This window comes from Neofelis nebulosa, chromosome 6 (genome assembly GCF_028018385.1).
Source record: "Neofelis nebulosa isolate mNeoNeb1 chromosome 6, mNeoNeb1.pri, whole genome shotgun sequence".
Lineage (NCBI taxonomy): Eukaryota > Metazoa > Chordata > Mammalia > Carnivora > Felidae > Neofelis > Neofelis nebulosa.
The window spans coordinates 145,670,118-145,687,273 of record NC_080787.1 but is presented as its reverse complement, the minus strand read 5'-3'; the positions used below and the strand labels follow the sequence as shown (position 1 = coordinate 145,687,273).

General features: G+C 48.9%; 1 protein-coding gene across 2 annotated transcripts in view; it reads right to left on the bottom strand.

Annotated features, from left to right (window-relative positions):
- Positions 1-17,156, bottom strand: part of ZDHHC14 (zinc finger DHHC-type palmitoyltransferase 14) — a 289,733-nt gene that overhangs the window by 8,830 nt on the left and 263,747 nt on the right. For both annotated transcript variants that reach the window (XM_058735764.1, XM_058735763.1), the window contains exons 6-8: positions 14,147-14,254; positions 12,919-13,028; positions 7,562-7,664 (exon numbers count right to left, since the gene is read on the bottom strand). In XM_058735764.1, the coding sequence (XP_058591747.1) occupies positions 7,562-7,664; positions 12,919-13,028; positions 14,147-14,254 (321 nt within the window). The remainder of the gene's footprint in view (positions 1-7,561; positions 7,665-12,918; positions 13,029-14,146; positions 14,255-17,156) is intronic.

Sequence of the window (17,156 nt, the reverse complement as noted above, 5' to 3'; positions counted from 1 at the left end):
TCATCCCCTGGGGCTGGGAGGGTGGGACAGAAAGGGGTCTCAGTTCCAATCACCATCCAGGAAGGCGGTCACCACTCACCCCTTCTTACTTCATGGTTTAGGAACTGGAGGCTTTTGGGATTAAGGGACTTGCCCATGATGCTGCAGCCCCCAGTGTCAGGACCGGCAAACGCAAGCCCAGGGGCCGTGATGCCAACTGAGCTCTCTCCCTACCTTTCCCCTCTGCGTTGAGTACTTAAATCGGTCCATTTGCAAAGCTTTCTCTTTGACTGTTTTACAGCTTTATTCTATCATCCTCACTAGTATCCAACTAGACCAAGAGACTTGATTTGACTTGGTGAGGGCAGAGCTCACAGGGGTCAGGGGAGAGAAATTTAGGAAAAGATAATAAATGTTGATTTTCACTTGATCTTAGCCAAAAGACTGAGAAGCGATAAATGTTGATTTAAAATAATAATCTTCCAGCATGAGAGATGAAATTGGGTTAATATCTCAGATGACAAACATGAACAACTCACAGTTTTTTAAAAAATGCCAGATCGACTGATACTTCTAGGATAACTAACAAAACTGACTCACATCTCTACTATTTCAAAGTGAATTTCTACAAACCATGTTATTCTTTCCTAAGTACAGGGAAGCAAACCTTCTTTAGGCTTTCCCAGCTACCTGCAGGGCACCACCCCACCACCCCCAGCTATCTATGGGCACACACATGCCACAATCAGCTTCCCCCTGACCTGCCCCTCTTCCTGTGTTTCCTTTTGGCGACTTATATGATCACCTTATCACTAAGCTGAAAGGCGGGGACCATCCCTGGCTTCTTGACTCCAGACCTCCAATGTGACCATCTCCAAATCCCAGACTTGCTGCCTCTTTTCTGAACCTCTTCTGCTATCCTGCTATCCGCTAGGCTTTCTGTGAGGGTCTCCTTCTGTTTTCCCTGTCTCCATACTAACATGCCTCCCTCTGTGCCCCAAAGAGCTTCCCGGGCTCCATTAACCCCACGTGAAAATCTAATGGTATTGCTCACTGAACTGAGTCTCTGCAGTGGCTCCCTGCCACGTTATAGAACAAAATCCATGCTGGTTTTAAGGCACCCAAGGCTCTTCACATGCTTCCCCTCCTGCCTGCTTTGCAACCCACACCCTGTAACTCAGTCCTCTTGCTCCCGCAAATGCACATGAGTCCACCCCATGTATGCCTGGGCCTCTGTGCTCTGCATGGAGCATCTCTCCCACCTCTGGGTGGCTATTCATTGTAATCAATATTTTAATATTTGGCTCGGACGTCATCTCCTCCAGGAAGCTTTGCCTGAAACCCGAGCACTTGTTTTTGGAGTTCTATGACTCCCCAATCTCTCGTTTGCTGGCACATTGTTGAAATCCTCCATGCACCTGAATATGAATGTTTTCTGAACAGATCATGTCTTAGTTGAGTCAAATTGATGTAAGGTTTTTCAAGAAAAAATTTTCTTGGTGTTAAAGCAAAATATGGCTCAAAAATCATTCCTTTTAACCCAAGCTTGTAGAGAGTTCAGGAGAATCTGAAGACTATGGGGATGTTTTTCAATGCTAGCTTATGATTAAATCACCTCCAGGGGATTCTGACTTCATTGGGCTCAAGATATCAGCATTGTGATTCTAAAGTGCATCCACGGCTGAGGCCCACTGGATTGTGGTAAACTCAGCTGCCAGACGTAAGGGCCAGATCTGAAGACATTCAGCTGACACCAATTTGAGGGCTTTTGAAGTTGAATGAGTGGAAAGCAGCCAGGTCTTGAACCATTGGCTGTGTGACTTTGAGCAAGCCAGTCATTATTCTAAAGCCTCCATTTCATGCTTTGTAAAATGGGAGTATTTTGCAGGTTGTTGTTGGCATTAAATGAGATGATCCTTGCAATAACAGTTTCAATATTGTCCACACTCTGCCAATTGCAAAAATTGATAAACACAGTATAATTCTCTACCAAATAAACTTGGTTCCATTTTTAGAACTGCCTGAAATTTACCTTGTGATTCTGACGAATTCAACTTTAAGGGATTTAAAGCCAGTTTTCACATTTGTCTGATTGATTGGGGACTGGAACACCAGAACTTTTTTTTTTTTTTTAATTGATCGTGAGCTCTAATTATATCCAATAAATGAAATAGATAAAAAGGAAGACGATGGATTGCTTGTGGACAAATTGCTCTTAGTGATTATGCATTTCCAAAAGAGCAAAAGGTGAGTTCCTGGGTGTCCACTGCTGTATCAGACACTAGAAAACCTGAAGGGTTTCAGGTTCCTTCTTGGCAGGCACTGCTGGTTCTGATGTGTCGGCTCAGTGTGCAGTGAGGGTTGGGGTGTCTGATATAGGCAGACTAAGCAAGTCAAAGGAAAGGAAGAAATGTTACTGTTTGCCTCAGAGAATTAGCTTATTGTCAATCTTGAAATATTTTAGCTCCAGATTTTGACAATTCTTGGAAACTGCTTGATACATATATTTCTCTTGGTCCTGGCGTTACTCAAAGTAGGAGAAAGCAAAGCAAACGGCACGGGGCCTGCAGCCCCCGCTGAAGTCACTTTGCTAGAGTCTCCCAGCTCTCTCCTCTGGGGGAGTAACGTGCATTTCACAGCCCTTGAGAAACACAAAACACCCATTTCCCCCTTCAGGGCTCACCCCACATGTTCCTTCACTCTCACCATGGTCCTGGGCTACTTCTTCCTTCTCCCTTCACTTCTGCAAATTACTCTCATTTTCTATTTGCTTTTACTTTTTCAGGCTTAATTTTTCCTCCTTTCACCTATTTCCATAATAAAACAATAATGACGTATGACCAAAGAGACAATGGCAACAAATTAGGCAACCTCATGAAATAAACCCCTAGAAAGACACATACTATTGAAACTGACTCAAGAATAGAAAATCTGAACGGACCTGTAATAGGTAGTGAGTGAATGAGTAATCAAAAAACTAGCCACAAAGAAAAGCTTGGGACCACATGGACCACAGTGAGTTCTACCAGATCTTTTAAAAAGAATCCCAGTTCTTCAGCAACTCTTCCAAAAAGAAGAAGAAATACTTTTCAACTCAGTCTATGAAGCTATTATTAACCCTGACACGAACAACAAACAAAAATATCGAAAGAAAAGGAAACTGCAGACCAAAATCTTTTATGAACATAGATGTAAACATCCTCAACAAAACACTAGCAAACCAAATCCAGAAACACATAAAAGAGATTATACACCAGGGCTAAGTGGGGTTTATCCTAGAAATTTGAGAAACAGGAGACAAATGAGAAGGGGAGGTTTGGTATGAAGTCCAGACTGCAGCACATCCCCCATTCCCGTGCCAAGTGCGGGGTCTCCAGTCTGCATCAGGGTGGGTGGGAGGCGTAGGAGGAACCAAGGGTCACAGCATTTACCCTCTTCCAGGGTGAGCTGGCTCCCTCTCCTGTGTATGGGGACTGAGAAGTTGTTCTCTGCTCTTCTGACCTATCTGTCAAGCTGCAAAAATCAGAGACTCACAGAGAGCTTTGAGCTGGTTGGGGCTTCAGGGACAAATTAGTCCCAGCTCCCATTTTGCAGCTGGGGAAAACTGAGGGCCACAGAGGCAGGGGAACTTGCCAGTAGTCAGGGAGATAACTGGTGGGAGCCAGGACTGAAGCTCTCACTCCCCGCTTCCCATCCAAGCTCTTTCCTTCACCTGAATCATGTCCATTGCTGCCCAGTAGCTCAGAGTGGATGAAACTGACCTGGCTGATCTTGTCACCATGGATATCAGGGAGATGATGATGATGATGATAATAATAATAATAATAATGATAATACAGTAATACTTAAATATAATTCTTACTTTGTGCTAGGCAAGGTTTTAAGTGCTTTACATGCATTAGCTCACTTAATCCCCACAGAAATACTACAAGGTAAGGATATCGATATGTTCCCATTTTATGGATGAAAACACTGAGGCAGAGAGAGGTTAGGCAACTTGTCAAGGTCACTCATCTAGAAAGTGTCAGAAGTCTGGCTCTTTGCACAGTTAATCCCCATCTGCTCTTCATTTTTTAAAAAAAATTTTTTAACGTTTATTTATTTTTGAGAGAGACAGAGATGGAATGCAAGTGGGTTAGGGGCAGAGAGAGAGGGAGACACAGAATCTGAAGCAGGTTCCAGGCTCTGAGCTGTCAGCACAGAGCCCGGCGTGGGGCTCGAACTCACGAGCTGTGAGATCATGACCTGAGCCGAAGTCGGTCCCTCAACCGACTGAGCCATCCAGGCGCCCCCTCATCTGCTCTTCAAAAGGAGGTAAGAAAGGCCTCTTTAAAGCCTGGTGCTTGACTGTGAAGTGCCTCCCATGTGAAAGAGACGTCTCTGCACACTTTTTACCACTGCTGGAACACCTTGGCCCAGGGACCAGTCTCCAAGACTGTGCAATTTACCAAATCTGGAGTGCACATGCCAGGATTTTTAGATTTTGTCTCTGACAGGGACAGGGTGGGCCATGGGACTCAGTGATGTACAGCTTCTCTACTGTGGAGAATAGCTCTCCATGGGAGGCAGGGGGAGACGCTGGTCCAGAAAGTGTAAGCAAAATGTCATGAATCTGAACTTAGGGGCACAGATCTGAACACATTAGGCACAGCTGGAGTGTTACTGTACTGGAAGGCGCCCGGGGGACGATCTGTGCCTTGGTCATTCCTTTCTATCCCGTGGCACTTTCAGCGTGCTGTCCCACTAGCTCTTCAGGAAAGATCTGTGTATGGCTGGTCAAAGAAACGAATGAAATTCTGCCCCTCTGTGTGTGCTGGTGGCCGGGTGGTGCTGGGGGACATGGTGTCTTCTGCCTCCACGTGGGTGAGCAAGGTAGAGGTGGCATGAAGTCGGGGTGCAGTCAGCCTTGGCAGGTCCCTGAGGGTCACAGGTCCTCAGTCAGTCCCTCCCCAGACTCAGGATGCCACGGCTCCTGTGGTCAGGACTGAGCAGGACTTGCTGTGGGTCAGAGCTCTTCCCGAGTCCCTGATCTGACTGGCACTTAGGGCATGTGGACGTCATATGCAGCTGCCCACACTTGTGGCTCATCTCCAGATAGAGGGGAGAACATAAGGGCAAGGAGCCCTAGGTTTTTAATATCCTCATGCTTCCTAAGAGTTTAAGCCAGAGACTTTGGATTGAATGATAAGGGCTTAGCAACGGCAGCTGCTTCACCATTACGAGCTTCTTCTTCATCTTGGAAGTGTCCTCTATAAACAATCCATATGGCATCAAGCCCAGTGCCTCAGGGTCACTGGTTACTTGGGAGGTGGCCTTCCCATAGGAATAGGCAGTGGCACCATAACCATTCCTGCCGGGCCAGTTCCCTCGGGGGTATGCCCTTAACTGGGGTTATGGTGTGGTCTACTTAGAACAGACTCCAGAGGGCACAAGAGCAGTTTGAGGAATCTGATTAACTGTACAGAATGAAAAGACCTCCCTGTGTCCCTTGTTAAACCTGCCCTCTCTGGCTCTCATAGAGGCACACAGTAGGTAGTCAATAAATGTGTGCAATTAATAAATTATGCCCTCATCTCATCTTAACATAAAGTGGCTTAATAGTGTCAACAGCTTGAAGGTAGCCTTGCTTACTTTTTAAATCTAGTGAAAGTACACTGCATGGTGGGATCAGTACCATGGGAGTCACAGGGTAAAACTAACGTAAGTTCGTTGGTTTTGACAAGGACCACTGCCGTCAGTGGTGTCCCTTAGTGCAGGTTCCTACTACTTCCTTTCCGTATGTGTTTGTGTCCTGTCCCCGGACACTGCCTCCTTGAGGGCAGATGGACTGCACCCCACAGACCTTGCATCCCTACCACAGTTGAGTCCTCAACACAGTAGGGACTCAGGAAGGGTTACTGAACTAATGAGAGGTCATATACACAATGTGAAAACATGCGCACACACCACAGAAGTGATCAGTGGATGCTGTGGTCAGAATTCGTTCCAGGACATTTGTTGTGCACCTGTAAGTGGCTGAGAAAGACTACTGAGCACAGACACAGCGGTCTTTAGTGCCTGTTCACTTGAAGGAGGAAGTGTTGGAAGTGAACGTGGGCATTAGAGTCATCAGACTGGTTTGTATCCACAAATTAGTGGCTGTGTACCCTTGGGCAGAGATGATCTGCTTCTCCTAGCTTAAAAAGAAAAGCAAGAGACAGGCATGCCCAGTTGCCATTGTTGGTTTAGATTAAACAAGATTCTAATCATCAAGTGTTTGAACACAGTCGGTGCTAAATAAATATAATCTCCTGTTGGCCTCTCTCTTTTCTCTCTCATTTTCGTCCTCTGAAAAATAAGGGGGTGACCCTTAAAGGTCACTTATGTGGGTGAGCGGGGACAGAACAAGATGTCCTGTGACCACTTTCAGAGTAGAGTGGCAAGGACTGTGACACGCATGTACTCTCCTTTAAAGGAGGTGCTCTATTAGCGAAGCAAAGCACCACAGCACAAATTAGACACCACCACTACCAACAAGTTAGTCCCAGCAAGCTTCTGCTGGGGGCTGGAGCCTAGTTCCAGGGTCATAAACACAGCTACAGGGTTGCTGGCATTAAGCGTGTTCCCTTAGCCCTGAATGCTTACAGAGACAGTCTTGAGACTGTGGGCTTTCACCTTGCCCTTCTTTATAAGTAGAAACAAAGTGCCCAGGAGGCTGTCATTTTCCCAGTCCAGTCCAGAAGGCGGGTCTTTGTTTGTTATGGAAACTCTCTTGTGGGTGATTCCCTTCTACAAAAAACAAACAGCTCCTGGGTGGCCACAGACTGGGTCCCTTTCAGAAACACGGAACTTCTTTAGGGAAATCTGTTCCAGATAAAGTGAAGCCATTGTCTTCCAGACGCCTAAGGAATTTTAAGGGATGGATGGTCGGAGCCGGGCCTGGCTGAGCTTTCGGGTACCCACAGAGGGACTCTTGCCCCTGTCCCAAGTCTCCAACCTGCAGCCTGGAAACCAAGCATGCTGTTCCATACCTCACAGGACCCCTATGAGACCTCTTGGAGAGGCACTAACTCACTTTTGGCTGTGAATCAAGAACACCTTGTCTGATTTAGTGTATTGAGATATGCATGACTGAGCTAAGGTCACGGCTGAAAGTGGGGAGAAGTGGCCACCCACTGTACGCTTAAAGAGGGGGTGGGGAGGTGAGCACAGATTGAGGCAAAGGGACAAAAAGGGACCAGCCAGCCAGCCAGCCAGGCCAGTTTGGAGCACTTGTATCTCACCCCTTCCCCCCCCCCCCCCCAATCCTGGTTCTGTGTAAGGGGGCTTTCCATCACACGGTGCCACAAGCTGTTTCTGGAAGACCTTTTGCATGCGGACTTCCCCTTACACAACCCAGAGCAAACCAACCACTCAGGGGCCATAATCCTTTGTTGGGTATTGCCTTAATTTAACGCTTCTGTTCCCTCGCCTGAGCCTTTCAGTAAATGGGTGTTCCGGGAGGGTTTCTAGGTGTGCTTGGTCTGTTACTGGGTTAGTGAACATAGAAGCAGAAGAGAAGCCTCTGCAGGGAGCTCTGGGCCCGGCTGCAGGCGGCCCCTACCATGTCGCTCTGTGACTGCGTGGCTCCGTAGGCGGCAATGCCATTGGAGGGTGCGGCTGGCTGCGGTGTGTCAGGCTGGATGTATCCTCTTCTGTCAATCAGGCTACAAGACAAAAAGCAATACGGAGGAAGAGAGTGAATAAAAAGCCAAAGACTCCATCAATACTATTTTAATTTCCATGCGGGGCTCCCTCTTTCTGTGTGGGGCGCCACTGCACGCCCCTGGGAATACACCCTGACTCACCTTCAGGTACAGTCAGTACCAAAGTCTGTCACCTCTGCCTTTGACAAGTGTCTGTAGCGTCTGTTCCCTGCCACCAGCTACAGACTCCCACCCCCTCCCACCCTGTCCCCCCAACCCCGGCCATCATGGCCACTGGGGCCCCGTCTAACTGCCCCCCATCCTGACAATGTCTCTACGCCCGCTGGCGCTGCTCGAGGGAGGGGGGCGCGCTCCTTCACCTGCGAACACTCCAGGCCTCGGAGGACTTGTCCCCACTTTCCGCCCGGTCTCAACCCACGCCCTCTCACTGCCAGCGCAGCGCGCCTAGCTCTTCGGGACACCGTGCGCCTGCGCCGGCGCCTGCGCCGGCGTCTGCGCCAGCGCATGCGCGCGAACAGACGGCCCCGCCACGCCTCTCTGGGCTTTGCCACCTGTGCCTTTCGTTCGGGCTCTGGTTTCTCTTGCCCCAAGTCACTCTCCCTTCCACCCCACTGTCCGTTCTTCAAGGCCAGGTTCAAAAGCCCCCAGCCTTTGCTTTTGCCCCTTCTCCAGATTCTCTGGGACCTGCGTGTGACTCCTCTAGGGGCACATACCACTTGTCGCCTGGTTGGCGTCGTGATTTTACACACTCCCCTCTGCCTGGCAGCTGACCTCGGGTCTAAGGGCAGAACTACAAAGGGCAAGAGGAGGTGCAGCTAATAAGCGGGCGCTCCTGGTGCGGCCCCCACCATCTGGGGCTCGGGCCACACTCGTCGGAAATGCTGCTGGTGCATCCAATGTGCTCACGGACATTCCCCACTCCTGAGGGCGGAGGGCTGGTCCGTGAGGTCGCCCTGCTACTTGTCAGGCCCTCAGAAGACAGGAGTTATGGCAACCTCTACCTTCAGGTGTTCGGACGACACAATAACAAGGCATCAAAAAAATACTTGTGATAAGATCTTGGAATGGGACTCTGTCTGCTTCAGTTTCTGTTGGATCCCCAGAGGTTTAGAAAAACCAATAGGCAACAAGAAGCTCCATCTTTCAAAAAGAGGTGCTGGAGCCCCGTGCAGCTCAGACCAAGTTTGTGACCCCTGCCAGGGCACAGAAGGTCAAAGGGGTAAAAAGCAAAGAAGGGTGCCGCGGACAGGCAGACACCTGTACCCTCCTGAGGACACACACAAGGGAGGCGGGGCGAGGCTGAGGCCAGACGCAGATTCCCTGGGAGAGAACCAGCGGGGAGTCGGGCGGAACGGTCTTTCCAAAAGATCCCCTGAAACCCCAACCTGGGTAGGGATGAAGGGGTGGAAAGTGTTGCTTTTCTATGAACTCCGGAGTTTCCGTTCACTGAAACAATATGATTCTCAAGGAAATGAAAGTGCCCTGAGTCCTTTTTTTTTTAAGTGACAGGAGAAACTAAGGGACTTACAGGGGATTTCATTCAGGAGCAAAAAAAAAAAAAAAAGGAGAACTAGGTCATCAAAAGAGTCTGAAAGGGCAGCAGGGAGGACAAAACAAACCTCTTCTCAGCCTGCATCCTGTGTGTTAGGCCTGTTTAATGGACCAGCCACATGTCCAAGACTGTGACAGTCTGCCCCAAGTCTCATTTTAGTCCTCACAATGGCCCAGGAGCCCCTCCTAATCTGGATGTGCTCCCCTGGCCTTACCTCTTGCTTTGCCCTCTGTAGTTCGCTCACTCCTACACACGAGTTCCTTTAGTTCCTTCTCCTACAGGCTCTCCCCTCACCTCAGGGCCTTTGCACATGCTGCTCCCCTTTCTGTTTTCCCTTAGTTCCCTTCCCCCAATTCCTACTCATCTGTTAGAATAGATGACAACTTAGCCCCCCTCCTCTGGGAAGCCCTCTTGGGTTTCCTATGGAAACTGCACCCCACCCTCTGTCACAGCCCCTTTTTGACTATGTAGACCTGCCATTCTATTAAACCTGTCAACCACAGGTTGACCCTTAGCCCTGGCCTGCAGGGCCTGACCCTGACCACACCTTGGGAGTGGTCTTTCTCTCTTTCCAACTTTCCATTCCTTCTGCTAGACTTGTATGAGGACCCCTACCCCCAAATGTGGCCATTCCTACCCTGCTGCCATGCACACCTCTGGGACCCATGCAGGGAACAGAATGTGGGTCTTTGCCCTCATGGCTCACAGCTCTCAGTGGGAAACATGAACACACTCTTGTTTTGCTTTCTTTCCCTTCCTTCCTTCCTTCCTTCCTTCCTTCCTTCCTTCCTTCCTTCCTTCCTTTCTTTTTTAGAGAGAGAGGGAGACAGAACATGAGTGAGGGAAAGGGGCAGAGGAAGTGAGAGAGAGAATCTCAAGCAGGCTCCAGGCTCAGCGTGGAGCCTGATGTAGGGCTCGATCCCACAACTGTGAGATCATGACCTGAGCTTAAATCAAGAGTCAGATGTTTAACTGACTGAGCCACCCAGAAGCCCCACAAAAACACTCTTATGAGCACATCATTATGCCATTTAAGAACATTTTAGAGAAACACAGGCACACGATGCTGGGCATGTCACTGGTTCTTAGTCCCTGATGGACAGGCTTGGCTGGGATGTCCAGGGAAGGCTCTGGCCCTCTAATGGGCACAAGGGTGAGTGAGGTAGGGCAGAAAGAGAAGGGGCAAAGAAGGTGACAGGAGGGAAGAACAAAGCCAGGCACTATCCCCCCATTGTATCTGCCCAGGCTGGGGGAGCGTGTGGGTGCAGTGGGAGAGGCCAGCAGCCCATCTTCCCTGTGCAAACCTGTGAGCAGTTCACGATGTTCTGAGGGGAGGTTGTCCTTGAGAAATGCCCCATCCAGAGGGACTTGGGTTTTGGAAAGAATACAGCGCCAACTCAGCCACAGTAGGAAATTTTATCCAGTTATGGAAGAAAGAAGTTTGGTGTGACAAGATTTGTTCTCTAAACAAAACAAAGCAGCACCAAATGGGGAACAAGAAAAGAGATTTGTTCAAAATGTGAGACTTTTAAATTCTTTTCATGGATTCAGATGTGTATTTTAGATTTAGGGAAGGAGGCCTATTCAGTTCCCCTGGCCTCTTATGCTCCTCCAAGGGCCCTAGCCCTGGCTGCTGGCCTACCCCACTCTCCACAAATAAATACACGCCAGTAGGAAACAAAGCTAAATTGTGAAAAACCAAGAATTTCCTGAGGGATTTTCTGGCCTAAAGAGCTCCAAGAGAGATGCCTGGGTGCGTCTGGAGTTGTCTTGGAGAGAGGCTAGCACCCTCCCAGGCATGCCTGACTTCCCAGCCCAAGGTGGCCCCCAATCCAGAGTCCTTGGCTGCCCCTTTGTGCAGCCCCTCCTCAGAGGAAGCCTCTGAGGGGCAGGCCAGGGGCTTCTGGGGACCCCCAGTTCAGCAGGAGTATGGCACACTAGGCTCACAACTTTCTTGTTTCTAGAAAACAACCAATTTCTTAAAAAAAATTTTTTTTTAACATTCATTTATTTTTGAAACAGAGAGAGACAGAGTGTGAATGGGGAAGGGGCAGAGAGAGGGAGACGCAGAATCTGAAGCAAGCTCCGGGCTCTGAGCTGTCAGCACAGAGCCTGACATGGGGGCTCGAACTCACAGACCGTGAGATCATGACCTGAGTCGAAGTCTGATGTCCAACCGACTGAGCCACCCAGGCTCAGAGCCCCAGAAAACAACCAATTTCTAATTACCCAGTAGTACCAGTAACATAACCCAGTACCAATACGTGGCCTCGGAATATATGCTTGGATTTTGTTTCTGGGGAGGGCAACACCCTTACTTTCCTAATGATATTTCACTGAGGCTGATAATAAAAATTAAGTTTGCATTCCATTAGCACATGTCGGCAATGACTGGCCATGGAGGTCCAAGTGCACAGTGGGGCTGCCTCGGAGACAGTCCCCATGGCTTTTTGTGGAATCTCTCCATTTATACATTTAGAAGCCACAAGAGAGGAAGTAATAAAGGTTTGGAAGCTCATTCTAGAGACTCGGAGTACTTGCTTAAGAAATATGGTGGATGATGGGTTACTTTGTTCGAAATGCTCTGCATGATGTAGCTCACCAATAAGCAGGACTCGACAGCATTTTGTACTCACGTAATCCTGCCTGGGGTGGGGTTGCGGGGGCGCTCGCAAGTGCCATTCCACACACACCCCGGTTCTGACACCAGATGCCTGGGTTTGGGTCCCGATGAGGCAGAGTTTACTAGCTGTGTGAACTTGGCACCTTACTTCACCTCTCTGTGCCAGTTTCCTCGTCCACAAAACAGGGGCATAATACTGCCTTGACTCACCGGCACAGAGGGAGGTGTTAAAAGCTGACACAGGGGTGCCTGGGCGGCCCAGTCGGTTAAGCATCTGACTCTGGATTTCCGCTCAGGTCATGACCTCGTGAGTTCGAGCCCCACATTGGGCTCTGTGCTAACAGTGCAGAGCCTGCTTGGGATCCTCTCCCCGTCTCTCTGCCCCTCTCCGACTTGTGCACACACACTTCCTTTCTCTCTGTGTCTCTCTGTCTCTCAAAAAAAAAAAAAAAAACTTAAAAAATTATTTAAAAAAAGCGTAAGACAATGAATAAAGGCTGATACATATAAAGCACCTAGAGCAGACCTAACACCATCCAGTGTCAGCCACTGCCATCGTCAGTGTGGTCATGTTGCCATAATACGCGCTGCTTCAGCCCACTCCGCTCTGTCCCGTTGAGCTATTCTAGCATGTACCATCCTGTATGACTCAGCTCTTAGCGCCTCCTTCTACAGGTTTTCTAACTGCTTCCCACGTTGTGCCCCGGTCCCCCTACTAAGCTGACCACAGCTCTCTGCTCGTCACAGATGCTCAAGATGACTCAGTAATTAATTGGAGTCACGTGCCGCAGTTTTCCTATTTGGATCCTTAGGAGATTTTCCCCAACCTTGACACAAATTCAGTGAAAGAACCAAAAAGAGGGCGGGAACAACACAAGAGACAGCCGTATCTCCACTTCACTAAGGCCGTGTCTCCCTGACACAGAGCAGACCACTGAGCAGCGGTCATATAGGGGGTGTGACCAAAGGTGACAGTGGGTTTTGTGGCCAGGTCTCCAGCTCGCGAGGCCCGTGCCGGAGGCCTGTGCTGTTGGCTTTCCCGAGCTCTGTCAGAGAACGCGATCCTTTCTGACTCTTACCTTGGAGAGATGGGCCCACACAGGGCAACACAGCAATTTGTAAAGATATTTCCGTAGCTGTAGGGATTGTAATTTTCTTTACCTCTTTTATTTGACCAAGATCCTTTAATCTGAAAGAAAAGGACCGCGAATGATACAACATCCTTCATATTGATGCCACAGTTTAGGCGAATGGGGTCACGAGAAACTCATCAAGAACGTAAACCATCTTTACTCATTTCTTCACAGGGAGAAAACCGAGAGACTTTTCTCAAGGAAAACTGGCATTTGCCTCAAACTTGGACATATCCCCAGACAGCAGGTCAGACTAGGGAGAAAGTAACATTCTTTGGGGACAATAATCTCTTGTTCCTACCACACGGTACCCAAAGGTCAGCTCACATAAGCCAGCGGAGATTTGTTTCATACAGTTGGTGTGCTAACCAGTAATTAAACAAATGGTAGCCGAAAGAGTTAACACGGCTCCCGTAACTACCCATTTATAGTCTGAATTCAGCCTCACAATGTTACCAAAATAAGCCCACCGATTCTAATATCCATAGTTGCCAAATACAAATAACTCGATTACAATTCTCTTAACTCATGTATCTCCTCGGTACCGATTTTCCCAAGCCTTTAAGGCAACCTGACTGATTCTGAGACATTTAATTCCTGTACTAACAGACATTTCTGTCAGAGTCTAAATATTCGGAGCAAAGAGGACCAGGCTTATGAAGAACATTTCCAACATTATGTTTTCTGTTTTTATACCTCCTCTCCATCTGCATTCAGTAAAGGCAGATAATCCTGGACAAAAAGTTAAATTCTGGGTGGGGGCAGTCCCCTCCAAAAGTGTTAAATGTGAAAGGCAGATTCATTCACCCTGAGATATCAGCTGGACGTGGTCTCTCCTCCAGAGAAGGTATGACAGGTTGCTCACAAAACTACTGAAGAGGAAGGAATAGACAATAAGCCCCTCCCTCAGAGTTTGGAGATGGGGGTCTCTCAGCTGACCTTTGTATCTAACTGATGTGGTCAGAAAGTAAGACAGGTTAGAGATTCCCCACTGGAAATCATGGAGACCCTAGGAAAATGCTTCCCCTGCACATTGTTTGCTCCCAGAGGCTCATACCTGGAATGGAATATGCGCAAGGCCTTGGCCCCTGAGCTCCTCTCTCCTGTCCCCCCCTCCCCCACCACCTCTGGACGCAGACACACACACCCACCCCCCAGACCGCTGGGAACTCACATCTTCATTTGTCGTCTGGTTGGAGCTGATCAGGTATGTGTGGAAACCCGAGAGGCCGACGATAGACCAGACGGAGAAGAAGCACACCACGGCCTCCAGCACAGTGGCCTGGGGTCAAGGAGAAGAACGGGGTGGGGGTGGGGGGTGGAAGCGGGGTAAGTTCTCAGGGCGCCTGTGGAACCAGGATGATGTAAGATTCAGATGGGAAACCCACAGACACTCACTGAGGCCTCTGAATCTATCTAGCTTTGTCCCTAACCAGAGGGGGACCCTTCAGGTCCAGCACTGTGCCCCTCTCTCCTTCTGATTCACCCCAATCGTGCTCAGTCAACGACCAGTGGGCTCCCCGAACATTACCTGTTTACTGTTTCACGGTGGACAGTTCCTCTGACCATCCTCCCCACCTGCCCTTGGCCTTTTCCTGTGGCTCACTGTGCAGCCAATGACTGTGACAGCAAAGCCGGAAGCACACTGGCCGGAGTTGGCAGCGGCCCAGGCCTGCTAGGAAAGGTCGCGACATTGAACATGAACATCACTGCAGTCTCAGACTCTAATCTCAGCTTCTGAACGCTGGGCACTATCACATCAACAGGTTTGTCCTCCAACTTGATGTTGACGCCGAGTGAACCGTCACACAACAGTAGTTGACAATTGTGAGCAGGGCCGGCCACCGGCAACTGTAGCCTGGGCAGGGCTCACCTTCACGGCTTTCTCTCTGCCTGCCTCTCTGATCCTTTCACCCACTGGTGGCTGCCTGCCCCCACCTATGGGTGGGCTTCTGAACCAGCAGGGGCATTTCTCAGAGTGGTGTCAGGGTGAGGGGTATTTTTACTTAGAGGACTCTTTGCCAACACCTTAGCCCACCCCAACACCTAAGGCTATTTTCAGCTCTTTGATGGGCAACTAGGAAACGTGGATGCTTAATCAGACATTGAGTGATGGCACATCCCGAGCTCCACAAAATGTGCTAAACCAGAGGATAAAAAGTGTGGTATTCTTCAACAGATGAGATAAATCAACCCAGAGTGTGGCAATTTCCAAGGACTAGAGAATTTTTCTGTTCCACAAATGTTTATAAAATTCTATTTACAAGATATAGATGTTTCTCTGGGGAAAAAATATTCCTCACAGGTCTGGGAGTTTAAATATACACCATCCATCCCCCATCAAGAAGTTACAGGCTGGAGAAAGTAAACACCCAGGCTTTCCTGATGCTCTCAAGGGTAGAAGCCATAGATCACGCTGCAATACATCACCATTGATTTTTTTTTTCAGGACTGGATATAATTCATCTTTAGACCAGAGCAATGAATACAGTATTCAGTGCAGCGCCATAATCTGCCATGCCATTATTAACAAATGCCACTGTCCGGGCATGTGGGGCGAAATACAAAACGAGAGAAATGAATGGGCTCTTGCCTGTTGACCGACTGACTTTCAACATCAGGACAGACCACTGGCCCTGCTCTTGGAGAAGCAGAAGAATGCTCTGCTCTTCTGAGGCTTAAGCTTCTAGAAACCGCAAGCCTTCAGAAAAGCACTACCCTGAACTTAAATGGACATCTGAGGAGGAGAAGAATGTAACTCTGCCAGCTAGCTAAGACGAAAACAGCCCAGCGCACCCAGAGTCAGACAGATGCCAACACACGCTGCCCACCGCGGGCCCTGCCCATTCCTCGTGGAGGCAGGAGTCGGAAAAAAAAAAAAAAGTCGAAAAAAAGGAGTCGGAGGCAGGAGTCGGAAAAAAGGGAGGAGTAGCTACATCTCGAGAAGAGGAGAACCAGGTGTTATTATGGAAAAGCAGGTAAGTTCCGACATGTAGGGAGGAACTGTGGAGTAAGAGAGAGATGCAGAGAAGCAGATCCCAACCTAGGTCTGCCTTGGAACCCCAGAGTTATCAGGTGGGCCAATGGTTAAGAGGGGAGGCCTCAGGTACATGTGGGGACACACGAATGGTCTCATTCTCAACGGCCTTCTCACAGGTGAGGCTCACAGGTGCCCCTCTTCTGATCATCCCCCCGCCCCGGGGGCAGACTGGGGAGGCAAACCACGTGGGTGGAGTGGAGTCCCGGGGGAAATGATGGACGTAAGCAGCGGGAAGACTGAGTCAAGGAGAAGTGGGTTGCGGAAAGTCGGGTGACACTGGCAGTGAACCTCCACAGGCTGGAAGGAAAAGACAAATAGATCAAAGAGGAAGGGACACGTGAAACAGAAGCAAGAAATGATCAGGGTAGGAAAGAGAATAAAGAATGAAAGCAAAAGATTTATTTGCTGAATAACGCACGAAGAGCCAGACCTCCATCTCAGAAATGCTTCTGTGTCACCAAAAGTTTACAGTCCAGGTAGAATGATGGTGATGTCAAAATACACACAAATTCATATGCGTGAACCATATAAGACCTGGCATGTCCACGTGAGGGAGGATCACAGCATTTAAAGCGGCACAGCCATTTTCTGGTGGCTCTTCCCTTTGCAATGCCACTTAAAATTTTTACTCCCCGGGGCGCCTGGGTGGCGCAGTCGGTTAAGCGTCCGACTTCAGCCAGGTCACGATCTCGCGGTCCGTGAGTTCGAGCCCCGCGTCAGGCTCTGGGCTGATGGCTCGGAGCCTGGAGCCTGTTTCCGATTCTGTGTCTCCCTCTCTCTCTGCCCCTCCCCCGTTCATGCTCTGTCTCTCTCTGTCCCAAAAATAAATTAAAAACGTTGAAAAAAAAATTTAAAAAAAAAAATTTTTTTTTACTCCCCAAAGGAGGCGTTGTTACCAGTGGACATGGGATTTTAAAGGCTTATAGGTCCAAAAATAAACTAGCAGATCTCTATATTAATATCTCATGTGCTTTAGAGACAATTTATAATTAGCAGATTGTTAGCTCACAGCTGTGTCAAAATGACACGAATTCAAGGCAAAATGCAAGACGCAGCCCTCTTTCCCTTGCCCCTCACAGTGGAGCCCCCCACAGCATGTCTTAAGGAACCGTCATCATCATTCATAACAATGGCTGGTGTCTCT